This window comes from Mustela putorius, unplaced genomic scaffold (assembly GCF_011764305.1).
Source record: "Mustela putorius furo isolate JIRA1106 unplaced genomic scaffold, ASM1176430v1.1 tig00003853_pilon_pilon_pilon, whole genome shotgun sequence".
NCBI lineage: Eukaryota > Metazoa > Chordata > Mammalia > Carnivora > Mustelidae > Mustela > Mustela putorius.
This window is the reverse complement of record NW_025422005.1, coordinates 57,221,882-57,245,125: the sequence shown is the minus strand read 5'-3', so window position 1 is coordinate 57,245,125 and position 23,244 is coordinate 57,221,882. Positions and strand designations below refer to the sequence as shown.

Below are 23,244 nucleotides of genomic sequence, written 5' to 3'. Positions count from 1 at the left end.
GCCAAACAAGTAACACTCTCAACCATTTTCCCATCATTGTTACCCCCAACCTGGGAGAGGTGCCCTCCATTAGACCTATATTGTATAATGCTTTGGCTTAGAGAAAAGCTACTCAAAATTGCAGGGTGTCCAGGTTTGGAAACATCTCTTCCTTTTCATGTTCTCTCTTTGTCTTCCACTTATGGGGGAATTAATAGATGTTTTATCTCTATATTTTTAAAATGAAATCACATCATTATTAAAACTTTAATATTGCATTGACAGAATTTTCATATATAATATCATATATGAATGTATTTTAAGGTTTGTATTGATATTTTGGTTAAAAAATCAGTGAAATTCAGTCTAGTTAGCTTAGGGAAAGGATTAAAAAAACTGAGTTTTGGTCCTGCAGTAGAAAGGTCTTAAAGTCCTGTTTATATGTTGGAAAATTAATCACCGTACATAACCGTCTGCAATACTGTAGGAAGGTAATAATAGCAGTATAGTACTTTCAATAATTTAATTGTAACATATACAAGTCCTTTTGATTTATTTGGATAAAAAATTCCCCATTTCAAATAATTTTTGACTTTCAAAAATGTTTTTTTCTGTACAAGACAAAATTCTATTATTAGACATGAATAAGGCAAGGCAGGATGAAACAAAGTATTTTGTTAAACTAAACATTGCATACAATTTGGAGGATTACTTTTCCCATAAAAATATCCTGTGCTTTTATATAAACCAAATTTTAAATAGACTAGTAAAAAAAATAGTTTGAAAGAATGTATAAAATTTCTGACAAACCATTTTGGATCTTTAGAAAAATTTTAATCACTTTTATGAAATGTTTTTTTCATATTCTTGATTTAAAAATTGAAAGCTATCAAAGTCCATAAATTAACTTGAAGAATTAGCAAGTGATTAGATTGAACCTTTTGAAACTGCTGATTGTTTTCAGCTATAAAAATGTCAGTTTCATAAGTTTCAATGCGGTAACTTCCTGGTGTGCATGTTCCGCTATGAGAAGAACCTTAAATGGATTCCGCCTGCATTGACTTGTAATTACACAGTTTTATAAAGCACAATATATTCTTACTTAATATTAATCTTATAGTGTATTGTGCTTTTCAGGATCTAGGAAAAAACTGTAGAAAATTAACTCAATCAAAATGGCTAAGCACAGCCAAAATAAAAATAGTCCTTTTTTTCCTACTACTTAAAGTCACAATTCGAAATTTACAAAATACACAGTCACTTACTTTGGTAGAGTTTTCAAATGATTTTCTCTTAACTCCAAGATCCGCAATTTGACAAGTCTATAAAAGTGAATAAAAAAACTGTTCCTTAATATTTCTGTATAAAACAATATTCCTATGAGAAAGTCAGTAATCATTGCATTATCCAAACAACTATGTCTGAACTTTACATATCATGGTTACAGACTTTAAAGAATTATATATACAGATCAATTATAAGTAGGGTTGCATCAACATTGGACAATGACAAATACTGGTTTACTAAAAATAAAGATCATACAAAGAGATCATTGGGTCCAAGTTCTAAATTTCATGTTTTATAAAAATATACACACTGTTGTTTAATTGTAGGTAACAGATTCTTTAATATCTACTTAATACTAGGTCCTGTGTTCACTGGAGTATGGCAATACTCTCCCTCAAGAGACTCTAAGTGAACTTGTAAAGCAAATAATATAGCATACTAATTAAAAGCTTGAGCTTTGTGGTCAGATGAATCTGGGTGAAATCCAGACTGTCATATTCTATCACTGTGACTCTGGTGCATTAATCAAACCCTCCTATTTAGGTTCCTGCATCTCACACTTACCTACCTGTTAAGCTCTATGCTGTGAGACACACTATTGTTAAAATGTCTATAACTGAGGTTTAAAATGTACTCTGTTGAGGCGATCGTTAGAACAACTGTTAGGGGTGCCTGGGTGGCTCAAAGATACTCAAAATTAAGTATCTGCCTTCAGCTCAGGTCATGATCCCAGGGTCCTGGGATAGAGCCCTGCATTTGGCTGCTCAGGGGGCTGCTTCTCCCTCTCCCCCAGCTTATGCTCTCTCTATCTCTTTCTCCCTCAAATAAATAAATAAAATCTTTTAAAAAAGAACAAATATTAATTGGATTCTCTGAATTCTTGGTGTTTGGGGAATATTTCAGTATTTGAAGTATTTCTCCCACATTTACCTGGCTTTTAGATATTCATCTAGGTCTCTTCCTCTTTTCTTTGTGTTTTGACTGTGACCAAGTTTCTAATAACTTTAAATTTAAAGCTTTTAATTTCTATATGAAAAAAAATGATTCAGTTATTCAGAGCATGGGTATATTGCTAGTAAAATGGGTTTCTTAAACATCAGTATGTCTCAACTCTTCTCAATATCTGTACTAGTATGAAGTTACTTTGTGACCTACTTTGGCTTTTAGGGGCACCAAATCTCACATTTTGGAAGGAAATTTAATAATTCTCCAGCTGAAGGTTAAAAATCTTTTTAGACTATAATAGGGCATGGTAGACTAAAGTAGACTTTAGTCTTTAAAGTAGACTTAAGTCTTAAAGTAGACTTTAGTAGACTAAAGTAGAGCATATCTTGGCAGACAATTTACACAAAATTAAATTCTAATTCCAAGTGGTTTGGTACTATGTTTTCTGTTTGGCCAAATATCTTCCTTGACATTAGGACCACTTAAAGAGAACTGAGAAAAATTTAAGACAAAGAAGTATGGTCTAGGGTGATAAATATTCTCTGATTTGATAATTCAAAAGATTCTGTATTGTCACAGTCAGTACCAGAAAAAAAAATGACAGTTTATATGAACAAATGTTGAAGTGCCAATTCATTTAGAAACTTGGCAAATGCTCTTTTGAAGATCTGTGAATTTTAAAAACCATCTAACTAGATGGTGTTCATATGTGGTATGATATCATGATCTGCAAAAGTAATGGAACTTGGGAAATGTTGATATATTCTCTGCATTTAAAATGAGGCTGCTACATGTTAGACTTAATTATTCTACTGAGCTTTTCATAACACCAACAGATAGGTGTTGAGTTATTACCCAATTTATTCTTTGAACAATTTCAAAAGTGATCACTTAGAAAAATACAGTTGATGATAAATTTAAAATGTCTTAATTTTTAAGATGTATCTTTTATATATAAAAATAGTTCATTGTAAAATACCTGGAAAATATTGAAAAACATGAAGATGAAAATAACAAGGAACCAGTCTTTTATCTCAATCATATATTATATTCAAATTGGTGAAATATAATTTATATATTTTATTATAATATGCTCCTAAACAGAACTTATCGGATTAAAAAAATATTTCCCTAAACCAGATTATAAATTGACATACTATTATCATGGAGGTACCATAATATACTAAACTAATCTCCTGGACTGATTTGTGTTTCCACTTTTTTTCATATTGTAAATAATGACAAATATCCTTGTTTATAAATCTTAGCATAGTATCTGATAAGAATATCATACATTTCTAGAAATAAATTACAAAGGCGGTAGTTGTAAATATTTTCAAATCTTTTAAAGCATACTGTTATGCATGAAAGTCATAACATTCTGAAATTCCATCAGCTATGTGAGACTACCTTTTTTTCTTGTACTGTACAAAGAATTTTTGTAATATGATAGAACATAAAGCTCTTTATCATTTTAATTCATATTATTTTTATTGTTTGTGAGGATAAACACTTCATGTATTCACTACCTGTTTGTACATTTAATCAGGAATTCCTTGTGGATGTCATTTACTCATTTCTTTTCTAATGAGAACCTTATCTTACTCATTTGTAAGAGTTCTTTATATCTTAAGGATATAATTTGCTTCCATATATAGTGGAAATGTTTTCCCAGTTTATTGTTTTCCCTTAATTTAAAAATATTTTCTGATATTATTTTATTTTAAATGTTTTTATGTACTCAAGTCTATCTACCCACTTATTGTAATTTCCTTTGTTTCTAAACTATAGAGGTATTTCCCAACCCAAGAGCCATAAATATTCATGTGCATTTTTTCCAGATTACCTCTGACGTTATTTTTTGTATATTTAATTCTTCAATTCACCTGGAATTTGATTATTAGTGACATGCAAAAACCAAATTTTACTTCATTTTGGAAAATGTTTCACGAAGTAACATTGTCTCACTTAATGAATAATAATGAGTCTTTAATTATAATTGTTAACTTTGAAGCCTCAACTACTAGCGCTGGTAACTACTCATCTAAAGTGAAATAAAATTTCATTTAAATTTTGTATTCTTACCTTCCAAAATTAGCTGGAAGAAATTCAAGAAAGGCGTCATTCAGGTAGAGCTGGGTCAGATTTAGAAGCTGCGTGAAGCCATCGGGGAGTCTAGAAAGGAGTTAAAGGTTTAGTCACTGCATCGATGTTGCCATAGAAACAGAACAAAAATATGTATCTCTAAGGAGAGAAAATAGAAGTGTAATACATTTTTCAATTCTCCTTTGGTATCATAGTAATGGAAGAATTTATTGAGCATGTTGTTACAGCTTGAAAATTTTGCTTGTTTTTAAAATAAATGGCATTCATCCACCTCCACACTGTTCTCCTATGTGGAGATTTATGTCACAGCGACATCATCTCCTACTGTTGCCCTAACCTTATGTACACCAGTGAGATATTTTTTATAGAAATTTCAAGTTGTATGCCATGTTTTGTAATTTTAAATTTAATATTCTTTCTCAACAGAATATTCATATTTATAGTCAGGCAAGGATATCTACTTACTCTTTCATGAAATCATTAACGTGTTTCTATACTTTTTGCAATGATGACTAAAACTGCCCAAGAGGAAGGGATAAGTATTCTGACCCCCTAAGTGATAATTCATGTACACTGCAATTCAAATTTGTTCAATTAATTTTCCACAAAAATGACCAAGAACATTGAAACTCTGACTACATAGAACCCGAAATGCTTTGAGTCATTAAAAGAGTTGAAAGAAATATCCTTTGTGAAAATTTACAAGCTGGATAAAACAATTATTTGAAATATTTTTCACCAAAAAGATTTAACTCAATTTTCCTGGAGACTTATTAGAATATTTAAAATTTTCCTATAATTTAAACATTTTTAAATGCCTTTATCAGCGGTCTAGACACTACTATGTTCTTTTACAAAATACCCTTAAATAATGTTCAAATTTGTCTTCATCTCAAATTACAGCCTACCTCCCTCCTTGAGTTTACTGACAAAATTATTTAAAGACTTGCCTATACCCATTGCTCTTCATTACTCCTCAAGCCATTGTTTTCTGGCATCTATCCCAACTCTATTACTGAAACTGCACTCACCAAAGCCTCCAATGACCCCTTAAGTCCCAATTCCATTAACTCCATTTCATTTTGTATCCAGCACTGCCTAGTAACAGTTGTCACCGATGTTCTCTCTGTCCTGGCTTCTGGTACACCTTTTTCCTATTTCCCCTCCTCCTCCTTCTGGGATACTGTGGTTTCTCTTCCTATGCCCAATCTTTTGTTATGAAAAGTTATATATCTAAAAGAGTACATGTGTATCTCACAAGGAGTACCTTGAAAGAACCTCTGAATGCCCTTCCCTAACCGCCTTATCCTATTTGTTCCTCAAATTCCTGAATGATGTTAATTATTCTGTTTTTTAGTTTTACTATGCTCCACCTACTTCAATCCCTAAAGGAATGTGTGGTTTTTGCATGTTTTAAAATATTATATAAATCAAGTCACACAATGAATATTTTCCTGAAACTTACAAGTTAGTATTGAATTGTGAAATTCACCCATTTTGATGTCAATGACTGATCATCATAGTATTCCACTGTATGACTATACCACAATTTATTATTCTTCTTTAAATGAACATTACAGCTGTTTTTATTTTATTATAAATGTTGTTCCTGTAAATATTTTTAAACATATGTCCTGGTGTATAAAGATTACTTAACTTCTAGCCCTCATCATAAGAAATTAATGTCTCTCAGGAACAGCCCTCAACTAACGACTAAGCAAGACTATAAATACTTCAGCTCCTTCACCCATTATGTGTGCCACCACTTTGATACACGTTTTATACTGTTTCCCAGAGTTCCCCAGTGAGATTAAGGTCCAGTTGTCCATACTAGTAAATAGTCGAATAACACACCCTTGATAAGGATTTCTTGAGACCATATCCTTGAGACTATATCCTAAATCTAGTGCTTACTTTCTTTCTAAACACCCACTTCTGAGGAATCCAAACTAAACGCAATTAATATTTTTACCTTACTTTGTACGAATTCTTTACACACTGTTAGGGTACTCTTCTACTGATTATTTTTGTTGCAAATATCTTGTTCCAGTTTGTATTTTGAAGTTAGATTGTTTTTTATGGCTTCATAGAAGTTGTTTCCAAAAATTTCCTTTAAACAGAGGTAGGATTCATGAAAATAGAAAAAGAGAAAGAAGGCAGAGGAATAATGTAGAGGTGAGAATTCACCTTAAGAGAGTAAGAGAAGATGAGTTCTAGAGAAAAATACTTTCTGTACCACAGTGTTGGGCATTAAGATTTGAGAATATCGGTAGGGGACAGGGTTTAGAGGACAGGGTTTAGAGGGTACTAAAAGCTTAACTCCAAGGTTTGAATTTTATCCTACAGAATTAAAAACAATTCTATGAGAGATTGTTGTTTTTCTCTAAGTTATCTTTTGTTGAAATATATTAGTTCATATCCTGAGAGTATAACAATTTTTATGATAATGGTCCAGATGTCCAACAGATTTCAATATACATTTAATTACTATCTTGTGCTAATGTCCTTACGGTTCTTATACTCATTGGAAAGAAGGTATCATTTATGAATTTTAAAAAAGAAGATTAATACATGTAAAATGACAAGAATGTTAAAACCTTTGATCTAATAATTTACTTTAATGTGGTAGCTATTAATACATAAAAAAAGCTTTAAAATGCCAATTTCCTAGTTTTAAGGACAGTTTGAACTAGTCCAGCTTCCCTTAGTCTACTATTCTGCATATGGATGTACAGTAAATGGTATTATATTATACTACTTCTTTGATCAAAAATATATTTGTTTATTGCTGCTTCTCAGGCAAAGGCTTTTTCTTATGCTACAAGGAAATCTGGTTTCTTGTATAGAACACTTTAAGAATTTAAGAATTGGCCACACTGTACAGGCTCCAATTGTAAAATTGGACTGCTAAAAATAAGTTATATGAAAAACCAGAACACAAAGTAAGATAGTTTTTTCAGTCTGGTAATAAACAAAGATGTGTTGACATTTATATCAAACTTTTCTTATTTAAAAAAAAAAGATGTAGAATTAAAGTGCTTATTTATGCAATATGTTTTATTTAATACTATGTATATTTTTATTTCAATTCACTTCAACAGGAAATTATTGAATAGTTACTCTGTACTTATATTCAAAATTAGTATCTTCTTTCTCACTTTCTCTACAGAATTCTACTCACAGATTTAGCAAAATTTTACCAATTATTTTATATCAAACTGCTTATACCAAACACTGAAACCAATTGCTTTATACAAGTGTTAGGTATTTTTTATTCCAGGGATAAATTATAAATTGTTTGAAGACAATGAGTTTTAAGAATGTCCTCAATGAGCTAGCACTATAGTCTAAAACACATTATTTAAAAAATAAATAAAGTATTCAAAAGAAAATCATTTCATTTATTTTTAACTTTATGGTACAATTTTGTAGCTTCTAATAAAGAAAATGGCCCCACTTATCAATATTACCATTTCCAGAGGAATTTACAAGGAGTAGTGAGGAAGATACTAGTAAACTATCTAACTATCCACCTATCTAGTAGCTATCTAACCATCTAGTAAGCTAGATAAACTTGATGAAGATGACAATCACGGGTTATCCTCCTCCAAGTTCTCCAGTGAAATCCAACATTTTACAGTTAGTTAAGGAGTTCTCAATAAGGAAATGATTTTACTATCCAAAAGTAATTGGTAAGGCTCCTGAGTGGTTCAGATGATTGGGCATCTACCTTGGGCACCAGTTGGTTGTGATCCCAGGGTCCTGGGAATGAGCCCTACATCATGACACTCCCTGTTCAGTGGGAAGCCTATTTCTCCCTCTCCCTCTACTGTTCTCCTTCTTGTTCTCTCTTGTTCTCTTTCTGTCAAATAAATACATAAAATCTTAAAAGAAAGGAAAAATAACTGATTGCTTTCCACATTTGACTGATCTAATAAAGAATTCAAAGAAGAAGTTCTTTATGTATATTGGCAAATAATTCTCTCACCACTAAAGAAACACATTCATTTTATTAATCACTTGAAGTCAAAAGGTATATTCAAACTACACAAAGAAAGTATAATACAACAGACACCCATATATTTTAGTGATTGAGCATACAGGCATTGATGTTAGAAGACCTGGGTTTGAATTATAGTTCTTTCAACAGTTATCTCTGACCTTTATAAATCTTTGCAAGACTCAATTTCCTTATTTGTAAAATGATGATACTATTATCCACTTCAAGTTTCTTTAGTGATTAAATGATTATTTCTCCCATAGTAATGATAAACTCTACAAATTTTAAATGTATAAATTATAAAATTAATAATATTATAGAATATTTGGAATAAAAAGAGAAAGGAAAAATATTGCTCATAATTCTACTTTCTTAACACAACTCTCATTACCATTTCATGTATTTTAAATCTGACTTCCAATTAAACGTTTTAACATCACTGCAAAATTGTATCATGTTTTATCCCTTTACTTTGTAATTATCTTTCAATTTTGCTGTATAATCAGAGTGACTACATTATCTATCATTCAAACTAGGACATTTTTGAGAATTAACAATGAGCTATTATTAATCATGTCACATCAAGAGGTTTAAACTGGGATGACTTGAGCACACGGAGACATATGGTTACCCTATATATAATCTTTGTATCCATCCAGTGGATGTGCCATAATTTATTAGCAATGTCATTATTATTATGCATTAAATGTGTCATATTTTCAAAATGTATCTTTTAATTTAAACCAAAATCAAATGTTTTTTTCAGAATTGGTGAAAGGATCTCAGGAATTTCAATGCTATCTTCATGTGTTTCTATCTGTAAAAGTGTATGTAGATAATGTTTACCTACTTTATGAGGTTGTCGTAAAGATGAAAATGAGATAATGCATCTCAAAGTCTGAGACAGGATAGGCTCTCAGTAAATGCTGGCTCATGCTTTTCTCATTAAGTAGTTGTTTTCAATTTTATTATGATAATTTTCACTAATGACTTAGTTAAGGAATTCAGACTACAATAAAGTTCACATCTAAAACTAAAGCTAAGATGATAATACTCAGCACTATATCTATTATATAGCAGTCTACAAAGTAGTAAGTCATGAAGACTTATTTTGTCTTTGTAGACTACTTTGTAGACCTCTTAAGTCAAAGAAAATGAAGAGAAAAGCGAAAAAAAACCCCAATGAAACACAAATATGGTTTTCTTGAAAAGAGCAATTAAATTGACAAATCTCTAGTCAGACTGATCAAGCAAAAAAAAGAAAAAAAAGAAAATAGACACAAATTGTGGATGCTAGGAATGAAAGAGAGAGCACCATTAGAGAACCCACAGATGTTAAAGGGTTGATAAAAGAACACTATAAAAAATTTGATGCCAGAACATTTGAAAATTATGAAGTGTACAAATTCTTGAAAATCACAGCTATCAAAGTTCACTCAAGAAAAAAGTTAATTCGAATAACCCTTCTGTTATTATGGAAATTGAATTAAAAACTTTCAAGAGAAGTCCAGGCTTGAGGGCTGCACTGGCAAATTCTACCCATACTTAAGGAGGAAATAATTCCAATTCTATACAAACTCTTATAGAAAATAGAAGGGAATGTCTCCCAACTATTTCTATGAGATTAGTTTTATTTTGTTACCAAAACCAGGCAAAGAAATTACAAGAAAAGAAATTTCACACTAATATGCTTCATGAATATAGACAGGAAAATCCTTTACAAAATATTAGCATATCATTAATTAATTTATTAAAAAATAATAGCCATTAATTTATTTTAAAAAGTAATACTTCTTGATCAAGTAGTGTTTATTCCTGGAATGCAAATTTGGATTAACATGAAAAAAACATTCAGTGTTATTCACCATATCATTACACTGAAAAAGAAAAAAAACAAACAGTATATCATCATGTCAATAGATGTTTGGGGAAAAAAAGAGCTTTGACAAAAGTCAATATGTCAAATTAATAATAAAAGTCTCAGCAAACCAGATATCAAAGACATGGTGGATAGATTCCAAGGTGGCCTCCATGACCCTCACTTCCTGATGTTCATGACCTTGTATGATTTTCCTTTAAGTGTGAAAAGACTTCTGATTTACTTCTAATCAATGGAGTATGGAAAATATGAGATGTCACTCTCATAACTATATTACACAATACTGTCTTACTAGAATATTAACTCTACTCAGCTGCTGACATTAAAGAAGAAAGCTGCCACATTGTGAACTGCTTATGGAGACGTCAACAAGGCTGGGAACTGTACCAACCTCTAGGATCCAAGTGTGGCCTTGAGCTGAGAGGCACCAAAAAGCTGGGCTTTCAACTGTATAATAGCAACTAAATGAATCTGCCAAAAATCTGAGTTAAATTGAAAGTATATTCTGAAAAACAACTGAAAAAACAACAAGTAACAATCATATCTAATGGTGAAAGATTCAGTGCTTTCTCCCTACGTTGGGAAAAATGCAATGTCTCTTTTAACCTCCTCTATTCAGCATTGTACAGGAGGTCCTATCCAAGACAATAAAGAAAGAAAAGGAAATAAATAAAAGACACACAGATTCAAATGATGAAAAAAAATAAAAACACCCCAAACCTGTTGACATTCACAGGTGACATGATAGTCTACATAGGGAATTACCCCAAATCTAAAAAAAAAAATCTACTAAAATTAGTGAATTTAGTGAGATTGCAGAATATAGGGTCCATAAAGAAAAACTGGTTATATTTCTATATACTAACAATAAACAATTGAATAATGGAACAATCTTTTGCAATTGCACAAAAAACATGAAATATTTGGAATAATTTGAATCATATAAAAGATTCATATGTTCAAATCTACAAGGCATTGATAAAAGAAATTTTATTTTAAAATTTTTATTATTATTATTATTTTTTAAAGATTTCTACTTATTTAGTTGACAGAGAGCATAAGTAAGGCAGAGCAGCAGGCAGAGGAAGAGGGAGAAGCAGGCTCCCCACCTAGCAGAGAGCTGGAACAGAGAGCCTGACCTGAGGCTCAAACCCAGGACCCCAGGATCACGACCCAAGTTGAAGGCAGATGTCTAACCTACAGAGCCACACAGACACCCTGATAAAAGAAATTTTAAAATATCCAAGTAACTATAGAGATATACTATTCTCAGGAATAGGACTATTCAATATTTTTGATATGTTAATTCTGCTCAAATTGATTTATAGCTTCAGTATAATTGCTATTAAAATTCCAGAATGATTTATTATTTTTGTAGATATTATCAAGCTGATTATAAAATTTATATGAAAAGGCAAAAGGTATAGAGAGCCCAGGTAATTTTGATAAAGAAGAATAAAGTGAGGGACGCCTGGGTGGCTCAGTTGGTTGGACGACTGCCTTCGGCTCAGGTCATGATCCCGGAGTCCCGGGATCGAGTCCCGCATCAGGCTCCCAGCTCCATGGGGAGTCTGCTTCGCTCTCTGACCTTCTCCTAGCTCATGCTCTCTCTCACTGTTTCTCTCTCAAATAAATAAATAAAATCTTTAAAAAAAAAAAAAAAAGAAGAATAAAGTGCAAGGAGTCACACTTCTTGATTGTATGAATTACCATAAAGCTATAATAATATAGTAATAGTAGAAGTATGGAACTGATATAAGAACAGGCATATAGATTAATGTACAAAATGGGCAATTCAGAAATGGATCCAAACACTTGTGATCAATTGATTTACATAAATAATACTCAGGTAATTTTATGAAGAAAGGATAATTTTTTCAACAAAAGGTAATGGAATAAATGGATAGCCAAATGCAAATAAACAAGCTAGCAAACAAGCGGGGGGAGAGGCAGAGAAGAGAAGAACCAGTTTAATCTAGTCTGAGGACTGAGACTGATGCAGGGCTTGATCCTGCCACCCTGAGATCATTACCTGAGCTGAAATCAAGAACCTGATGCTCAACAGACTGAGCCACCTAGGCACCTCTAAAAATTAGCTTTAAATAGATCATAGACCTAGGTGTAAAGCCTAAGTTCCAGAGGAAAGCATAGAGAAAAATCTTTTAGACTATGAATTTAGCAAAGATCACTTATACAGGAAGAAGAAGCATAAACCAATATAATAATTTATGAATAGCTCTCCATCAAAATTAAAATCTTCCTCTTGGAAGTCACTGTTTTAAAAATAAGAAGATAAGTCAGAGAATAGGAGTAATTATTTGCATACAAATAAAGGACATTTAGCTAGAATATATAAATAATTTTTTAAAAGATTATTTATTTATTTGTGAGAGAACACAAACAGGGAGGAGGGACAGAGGGGAAGGGAGAAGCAGATTCCCCCACTGAGCCCAGTTGGGGGCTCAATTCACTTGATCCCAGGACCCCAGGATCATGATCTGAGCTGAAGGTAGAGGCTTAACCAACTGAGCCACCCAGGCATTCCTAAAACTCTTATAATTCAAAAATAATAAGGTAAAATAATAAAAATGAACAAAAGATGGGAGCACCTGGGTGGTGAAGCTGGTTAGGCATCTGAGTCTTAGTTTGCTTTCAGGTCATGATCTTGGAGTCATGAGATGAGCCCTGTGTCAGGCTCCTTGTTGAGCATGGAGTTTGCTTGAGACCCTCCCTCTCCTTTTGCCCCTCCCTCTGGGTGTACACTCTAAAATAAATAAATTTTTTAAAAAATGAAAACGAGATTTGAACATTTACTAAAAATGCAATAAAAATTGTAAATAAATACATGATAATGGAAACATGTTACCTGGATATTAAAGATGTAAATTAAAACCACAGTGAAATGCCACAATGAGTTACAATATCTGTTAGTGTGGGTAAAAATAGAAAACAACAACAACAACAATAAAAACCTGATAGCACCAAATTCTTTTTTTCTTTTTTAAGATTTTATTAATTCATTTGACAGAGAACACAAGCAAGGGGAACAACAGAGGGAGTAGGAGAAGTAGACTTCCCAATGAACAGGGAGCCAGACTTGGGGCTCAATCTTAGGATCTCAGGATCACAACCTGAGTCGAAGGTAGACCCTGAACCAACTGAAACACCCAGGTCCCCTGATAATACCAAATTCTGACAAAGATGAGGAACAACAGAAACTCTAATAAATTTCTGATGGAAAAGACAATGGGACAGCTGTTTTTGAATAGGGTTTGGAAATTTCTTATAGGGTTAGACATATACACACTGTACTACCCAGTTTACCACTCCTAAGGTTTTACACAATAGAAAACATATGTTGATCAATGTGATAGAACAAATTAATAAGAGAAGAGAGAAGAACCACATGGTCCTCGCAATTGATGCAGAAAAAGCATTTGACAAAATCCAGCATCCGTTCCTGAATAAAACACTTCTAAGTATAGGGATAGAGGGAATATTCCTGAACTTCATAAAATCTGTCTATGAAAGAACCACAGCAAATATCATCCTGAATGGGAAAAAGCTTGCAGCCTTCCCTTTGAGATCAGGAACATGACAAGGATGTCCACTCTCATCACTCTTGTTCAACATAGTGTTAGAAGTCCTAGCAACAGCAATCAGAAAGCAAAGAGAAATAAAAGGTATCCAAATTGGCAATGAAGAAGTCAAACTCTCTCTCTTTGCAGATGACATGATTCTTTATATGGAAAACCCAAAAGACTCCACCCCCAAACTACTAGAACTTATACAGCAATTCAGCAACGTGGCAGGATACAAAGTCAATGTACAGAAATCAGTGGCTTTCTTATACACTAACAATGAAAATACAAAAAGGGAAATTAGAGAATCAATTCCATTTACTATAGCACCAAGAACTATAAGATACCTGGGAATAAACCTAACCAAAGAGGTAAAGGAACTGTACTCGAGGAACTACAGAACACTCATGAAAGAAATTGAAGAAGGCACAAAAAGATGAAAGACCATTCCATGCTCTTGGATAGGAAGAATAAACATTGTTAAAATGTCTATACTACCTAGAGCAATCTATACTTTTAATGCCATTCTGATCAAAATTCCACCAGTATTTTTCAAAGAGTTGGAGCAAATAATCCAAAAATTTGTATGGAATCAGAAGAGACCTCGAATTGATAAAGAAATGTTGAAAAACAAAAATAAAACTGGGGGCATCACGTTACCTGATTTCAAGCTTTATTACAAAGCTGTGATCATCAAGACAGCATGGTACTGGCATAAAAACAGACACATAGACCAGTGGAAGAGAGTAGAGAGCCCAGATATGCACCCTCAACTGTATGGTCAAATAATCTTTGACAAAACAGGAAAAAATATACAGTGGAAAAAAGACAATCTCTTCAATAAATGGTGCTGGGAAAACTGGACAGCTATATGTAGAAGAACGAAACTCAACCATTCTCTTACACCATACACAAAGATAAACTCAAAATGGATAAAAGACCTCAACGTGAGATAGGAATCCATCAGAATCCTGGAGGAGAACATAGGCAGTAACCTCTTCAATATCAGCCACAGCAACTTCTTTCAAGATATGCTTCCAAAGGCAAAGGAAACAAAAGCTAAGATGAACTTTTGGGACTTCATCAAGATCAAAAGCTTCTGCACAGCAAAGGAAACAGTCAACAAAACAAAGAGGTAACCCATGGAATGGGAGAAGGTATTTGCAAATGACAGTACAGACAAAAGGTTGATATCCAGGATCTATAAAGAACTCCTCAAACTCAACACACACAAAACAGACAATCGTATAAAAAAAATGGGCAGAAGATATGAACAGACACTTCTCCAATGAAGACATACAAATGGCTATCAGACACATGAAAAAATATTTATCATCACTAGCCATCAGGGAGATTCAAATTAAAACCATATTGAGATACCACCTTACACCACTTAGAATGGCCAAAATTAGCAAGACAGGAAACAACATGTGTTGGAGAGGATATGGAGAAAGGGGAATCCTCTTACACTGTTGGGAATGTAAGTTGGTGCAGCCACTTTGGAAAACAGTGTGGAGATTCCTCAAGAAATTAAAAATAGAGCTTCCCTATGACCCTGCCATTGCACTACTGGGTATTTACCACAAAGATACAGATGGAGTGAAAAGAAGGGCCATCTGTAGCCCAATGTTTAGAGCAGCAATGGCCACAGTCGCCAAACTGTGGAAAGAACCAAGATGCCCTTCAACGGACGAATGGATAAGGAAGATGTGGTCCGTATAAACTATGGAGTATTATGCCTCCATCAGAAGGATGAATACCCAACTTTTGTAGCAACATGGACGGGACTGGAAGAGATTATGCTGAGTGAAATAAGTTAAGCAGAGAGAGTCAATTATCATATTGTTTCACTTATTTGTGGAGCATAACAAATAGCATGGAGGACAGGGGAGTTAGAGAGGAGAAGGGAGTTAAGGGAAATTGGAAGGGGAAGTGAACCACAAGAGACTATGGACTCTGAAAAACAATCTGAGGGTTTTGAAGGGGTGGGGGGTGGGAGGTTGGGGGAACCAGGTGGTGGGCATTAAGAGAGGGCACAGATTGCATGGAGCACTGGGTGTGGTGCAAAAACAATGAATACTGTTACATTGAAAAGAAATAAATTAAAAAAAAATATGCTGGCACAAACATCCTAAATGTCTATCAACTGATGAATAGATAAATAACTTATGGTATTTCTATACAATGTAATATTACCTAGAAATAAAAAGGAATGTAATACTACTTACTTCTTGAACCAATGTGGATAAATCTCAAAATCACTGTTAAGTGAAAGAAGTTGGACACAACAGGATGATATTATTTATATGACATTTGGAAAAGCCAAAATCATAGAAATTAGAGAAATGGATGATTGAGCTGAGGGAATTTTGGGGAGATGGAAATAGTCTCTATCTTATTATAGTTGTGGTACACAACTGTATACATTTGTCAAAATTCACTAAGCCATATAGGTAAAAGGTAAATTTTACTATATATGAATTATATCTTAAAAAGCCTTTAAAATTAGTATACAACTTAAATTGACTTTTTTTAATTTTTATGAATTCCCAAACTACTTAATGCTTTTAATGTTAGACATTTTTTAATGAAACAAGTCATATTCATCTTTTAAAAAGCCTAAATATGGAAGGAATTCAGAGATACAGCCACTAAAACTATAGTTTTGAAAAAGAATTCATTATCTGTCCTGGATTATGACTTCAGTCAAGCATATAGCTGTGGTCTTTATGTGAAAAGCTAGCAATGTCTATTTGTTGAGAGGACTGCATTCTAGATTAAGAGTTTTGGAAAATTCTTTTCACAATTTTTTTTTTCTCTTCAATAATCTACTTTTGAGGTAGAAAATTTGTTCCCTTTCAAACACATTTTATTTCTTGATGTTCCACACTTTCTACCAAAGGCCATAAGTTATTTTACAAACAATTCACTGTAAAGACCTCCATCTAAACTTTTATCTCCTTTTATAATCTGTTCCTACTCTCATCTACAGCCTCTTCTCATGACCCTTAAAGAAACCATCCTCATTACTCCCTCTTCTCAACTATGTTGATGAAAAAATTTCCCTTCAAATTCCCTTTGATAAACTTCCTTTGTTCTTCTAAAAGACACTACTCATTAAATGCCTTTCCAGTGGGCTTCAGTTTCTCCCAGTCTCCCCAATTTAATATAAACCGATGACCTAAGTTTTTTCTCAAATCCTACTGTCAGTTTTTGTATAATTATAATGTCAGTCTTACTGAGCCTCATTATCTGCATCCCAATACCACTGATTTGCTTCAGCCTCTCCCAGATATTGCTGCTACTGTCCTTCCAGGTTTTATGTTCACTGCTATTGTTAAGTAAATTTAACTTACAAATTCATGACTTTGCCATTCACTCTGTTTTTTCTTGACCTATTTGATTGCACAGTGCACACTATGTCTATGACATAACCATAATTTACCAACATTGATTGATACATGTTGGGTCTCATCTTCCCATGCCATTTCTCTACTAACAGATCGCAAGCCACAAATGCCCCATTTCTGATCATAGCATCTTTACCATCCAAGTCGCCATTCTCTTTTCCTCATAGAACTGTCTTTTTGCTCTTCCCTGAACACAAATACTCTCTTTTTCTAGTCATAATTCATTTTTCAGCTAGAATTACATGATCAGCTATTTTCATGCACTTATCCGTATCTCAAACTCTTGTACTCTCTTGAACTTTCATTAGATCCTTGATGTTAATTTTCCACTGTGATCATAACTAATAACAGTTTCTTTCATTTCAGTGCTCTTTCATGGAATGTTGCCTGAGAACCAAAGGTGATGACATAGATTACTTCAAAGTAATGCAATCCTGTGCCAATTAGGCCTTCATCATTATTCAGCAGTGCTTTTAATCATCTTTTATTAAACTATTTTGATTATTTTCCTCATCATTCTATTAAATTGAATTTTAAATAAATAATTTAAAATTCATTTATTATGTGAGGTTCCTTTATCTGTGTACATTATTATCCAATGGAAACATAAATACAAGTAAAATATAAACACTCATACTCACTTAGAAATGGGATTGACACTGGCTTCAATAATTGTTAAACACTTACAACATTTAATGTTTTCTGGAAATTCTTGTACACCTAAAATGTAAAGAAAAAAAAAGCACATGAAAATGTCCCAGCAAAAATTCTTTAAACTATAGTTCTAATATTAAGAACAATTAATCAAAACTATGAACACAGTATAGATATAATATCAATACACCTTTAGGATAATCATTTAATTAAGCATAATAATGTAATAATATATCAGTGTTACATAATATATACACTTTAAATATACACTTTAAAATAAATTTTAATTTAAATAGTATTTTATCACAGTAATAAGAAATTGGATATAAAATTGAAGACAATTGTATATTTGGCATGAGATGGATCTTGGCTCTATACAAATTTAAAGCAATAAAAATAAGTATTTGGTCAGTAAGTGCTGCTACTAGGGGAAGGAAATATCAGATATAAAGAAATCAGAAGATAATTTTTTTCTTTTATTTTATAAGATGGGAAGATTGAAACATATGTGTGAAAAATATCTAAGGATATATCACACAAAAAACAACAGATTCCCAAATTACTACGGGTCTCTAACAAATTTTATGCAAGTCTTCCTTGTTGGCTGCACAGAGTGTTGTTCTGCATCTGCCTGAAAGAGTGAAGAGGTGAGCAGCTCATCTTGGGTCCTCTCTGGAGTGTCTGAGATAACCAGTCTGGCTCAACGCCCTTGGAGAACTGCTCATCTGCTGTCAAAGTTGTGCTGTAGGCTATGTGATAGAAAAACATAGGTCTTTCTACAAAACTAGAAATCAGCAAGCCACAAACCTAGCCCAATAAATGTGAAGGTCAGAGAAATAAAAGATGTGGAGGATATTCCAATTGATATAAGTGAATCAATACAGTGGGCCCTATAAAAGAAAAGAAGGCAGAAATATGAAGATATTCTTATATGCCTGCAGTACTATGTGCTCTAAATTTTTGAAATGATTATTAAGGGTGTAAAAAATTTCCATAAGTTACCAGTCTTATTCACTGCTTCATATTTGACAAAAAGATAAGGAACATTTTGCAGTAGGTTTCTGTGGAACGTTTTAATGATAGATACACAAGAAAGAAAACCCTCCCATTGACCTAGACAACCATGTCCATAAAACCTTGAAGTGCAGTGAAGCAGCAGGAGGATGGTCAAATCAAGGTGGGTCACTTACCCACTGCAAATGACAGATATAAAAGATTACATGGGGATGTTTCTCATGCTTTTTCTCCCTAAAAATTGAATGGGAAAAGCCAATTTTCTTTTTTAGAAAGACCATAATACCTAAAGAAGCCTTCATTAACTAGACTTTAATAAAATGGCAAAGAAGTCAGTAATTCAATCCTTGAGATGTCCTCAACATTTTCATTTAGTATTTATATTTACTTTGGATATCAACAACTAAGCGGGGAATAAGACTTCATTTACCCTTTAGCTTTTGCTGTTTGGTCACCAATTTGTGCTCATTGCATACTGGAGAACCTGGTGCCTTATCTCTACAGGTGCTTGCCTTGGGATAAATTTTCCTTAAATTATGTGTAAACCAAGACATAGAAATAGAAGCAAATTTAAAAATGATTTTAAGAAAAACACTGTAATTCTTTATCTTCTACTGAAAATGGAATTCCCTGTTGTGGTGAAAATACTACTAAATTACTTGTTTAAAAAAACTTTTATTAGTTGTTTGCAGTTCCAACTTAAAGTTTTTCAAAGAAGATTCTATTGAATTAAGGTGGAATCCCAACTTCACACTTACTGGCTTGGTAATCTAATGCAAGTCATTTAAATGTTCAATGTCTCAGTTTCCTACTTTGAAAATTGGTGATTATACAAATGGTTTCAAAGAGAGTTGTGAAAAGAACAGGGAGATAAAGCAGATTAAGTAATTGGCACAAAGTGCTTCATAAATGTTATCTATAATTATTAGAAATACAGTTGACCCTTGAACAGCACGGATTTGAACTGCAAAGGTCCCCTTATCCATGGATTTTTATCAATAGATACATGCAGTACCATAAATGTATTTTCTTTCTTAACATTTCTTTTCTCTCACCTATGTAGTTGTAAGAATACAGTATTAATATATTTAACACACAAAATATGTGTTAATCAGCTGTGTGTTTTTGATAAGGCTTCTAGTCAAAAGTAGGCCATTAGTAGTTAAGTTTTGGGAGAGTATAAAGTTATATGTGACTTTTTGACAGTGCAGGAGAATGGCCCCCCTTAACTCCAGTGCTAGTCAAGGGCTGCAGTAAATAGAAGTAGATTGTCTCAGTCAAGAAAAGAACCAAATACCAAAATGACCTGGCTTAAGGTACTACATCTATAGAATTTATCCACCTAAGAGAACAAAGCATATAAATAGGAATTAGTATGCTGAATGACTATTCTAATATCTAATTAACATATCTTTGAGATAAATGCTCTCAAACTTTTTCAGGGGAACTTTACTATATGTACTAATATATGGGCCATAAGGTTTAGGAAAAGTTCTAGAACATATCTTTAACTCATAGTTCAATCTAAACATGAAGAGGTAGTTTAGCAAAGAATTAAATGCACAGATTGGAAACATGACTGTATCTCAGTGCTGTTACTTAACTAGCCCTATAATCTCATGTGATATAATATTTGAGCATCACATATTCATTTCTTGTCTAATTCACAAGGTTGATCTGAGTATTAGATGGTAGAAAGGTAAAGCAATTAGTATCATGTCTGGCACTTGAAAGTACCTAATATATACTGGATAAAATTCATGTATTAATAAACCACAGTATAAAATAATTTAATTCTCTTAATAATCTTATGAGGAAGATATATTAGGCAATATTGTTTTAATTTTATGGATGAAGAACCATACATTAACAAAGATTAGGTAACATATAAATACCTAAAGGGTGTTTATAGATGAGAACGGATATAGGAAGGAATTAATTTGATTTTTTAACACTACATCTTTTATTCTTTTTTATTTCATTATGTTACTTCCTATTAAAATTAAGATAGATTTGGTTATAGAATCCACACCTTTATTAACAAGTCTTTGTGGCTGATCTGTCTGGTCCTCTGAAACACAATGTTTTTGATTTAAAAAAAAGTTTATGTTTGTAACTAACACACACACACACATACACACACAATTTTCTACCACGAACTTTGTTTTGATTTTCAAATGCATTCATCCAGAAATAGAGGGATACATACCCTCCACTTTAACAATATACCTATTTCAACCATTTTTACTTGTGATAACTCTAGGAAATGAGGAGGTCAAGCATTTGTAGACCATTACAATTCAAGTTCTATTCCCTGTTTTTCAGTTGAGACAACACATAAACTTTCTAACACAGCCTGTGAGGAACTCTCTTCCAAGGGTATTAAGCATTCACTTTCCCGACTCCCTGAAGGTTTAAGCTCATTATATTTAGACTAGATTCAAATCTTGGCTGAAAAACCAATGAGAACTGTGCTATATATATAAATATATAATTACATGACAAAGTATAGTCAAAATGGTGTATTTAGATTTTAGATTTTAAAAGACTAGATTCACAAGAAATGGGCAGAAGACATGAACAGACATTTTTGCAAAGAAGACATCCAGATGGCCAACAGACACATGAAAAAGTGCTCCATATCACTCGGCATCAGGGAAATACAAATCAAAACCATAATGAGATATCACCTCACACCAGTCAGAATGGCTAAAATTAACAAGTCAGGAAATGACAGATGCTGGTGAGGATGTGGAGAAAGGGGAACCCTCCTACACTGTTGGTGGGAATGCAAGCTGGTGCAACCACTCTGGAAAACAGCATGGAGGTTCCTCAAAATGTTGAAAATAGAACTACCCTATGACCCAGCAATTGCACTACTGGGTATTTACCCTAAAGATACAAACGGAGTGATCTGAAGGGGCACATGCACCCAAATGTTTATAGCAGCAATGTCTACAAAAGCCAGACTATGGAAAGAACCTTGATATCCTTCAACAGATGAATGGATAAAGAAGGTGTGGTATATATACACAATAGAATCCTATGCAGCCATCAAAAGAAATGATATCTTGCCATTTGCGACGACGTGGATGGAACTACAGGGTATCATGCTTAGCAAAATAAGTCAATCAGAGAAAGACAACTATCATATGATCTCCCTGATATGAGGAAGTGGTGATGCAACATGGGAGGTTAAGGGGGTAGGAGAAGAATAAATGAAACAAGATGGGATTAGGAGGGAGACAAACCATAAGTGACTCTTAATCTCACAAAACAAACTGAGGGTTGCTGGGGGGAGGGGGGTTGGGAGAAGGGGGGATGGGGTTATGTACATCGGGGAGGGTATATACTATGGTGGTGTGAAGTGTGTAAACCTGGCGATTCACAGACTTGTACCCCTGGGGATAAAAATATATTATATGTTTATAAAAAATAAAAATTAAAACTAAAAAAAAAACTAGATTCAAACCTTGGCTGAAAAACCAATGACAGTGCTATATATATAATTATATAATTACATGGCAAAGTATAGTCAAAATGGTGTATTTAGATTTTAAAATAGACTAAGTTCTATTCATAAAAAGTTGATGATACCAATAAATGTTTACTTGCTCAATGAAGACACTATGGTAATATTTTCACAATATGTTTACTTCAGTAACCATATCACAAGACCATCTTGAATATGTTCACAGAAATACCTTCAAATAAGAAATAACATTTCTGTATCCTGGAACTTAAAACAGAAACAAAACTTTTAGTGTAATGGAACCAATCAAAGTTGCATTAACAGAATATTAACAACTTGAAGTAAAAAAGATATGATTGACAACTTTATCTGATTGTTTTCTTTGCCCTTCCTTTTTTAAAAGAAGTTAGATTAAATAAGTTCCTGCTCAACTTTCAATTATTCAAGAATTTATTCACTTTGTGGATTATTCATTCTTGTTCTCTTTCCTGTTTCCTCCATTTGATCATTACAAATCTCTGTCATTCTTGCAGAGGGTGTGCAGAAGAAGGGAAAGAGAATTCCCAAATCAATCAAATATGGATCTTTCCTGCTTAGCATGGGAGAAATTGAAAAATCACAGCTAAATTTAGAATATCTGGTTGTTTTTATTTGGACTATCTTATCTATTACTAATGCAGATGACTACCTCTTCACAGAATGATCTTAAGCCTATAAATATAATATAGATTTCAACCTTATTTAGTTATAAAAAGATTATTGGTGTCAAAATAAAACAAAACTAAATTGTCATTAAAATTTTGGGTTAGACTTTAAGTTGGTTTTAAGTTGATATTAAAGAATGAAATCAAATGTTTTTCCCATGCAATAGATAAGTACAGAGTCGAAGCGAAGCAAACAATTTTGTCATTATCAAA

General features: G+C 32.9%; 1 protein-coding gene across 5 annotated transcripts in view; it reads right to left on the bottom strand.

The window, feature by feature from the left end:
- LRRC7 (leucine rich repeat containing 7) overlaps positions 1–23,244 on the bottom strand; it is a 572,538-nt gene that overhangs the window by 272,304 nt on the left and 276,990 nt on the right. For all 5 annotated transcript variants that reach the window (XM_004762996.3, XM_013061642.2, XM_013061643.2 and 2 more), the window contains exons 5-7: positions 17,829–17,907; positions 4,297–4,386; positions 1,245–1,301 (exon numbers count right to left, since the gene is read on the bottom strand). In XM_004762996.3, coding sequence (XP_004763053.1) covers positions 1,245–1,301; positions 4,297–4,386; positions 17,829–17,907 — 226 coding nt within the window. The remainder of the gene's footprint in view (positions 1–1,244; positions 1,302–4,296; positions 4,387–17,828; positions 17,908–23,244) is intronic.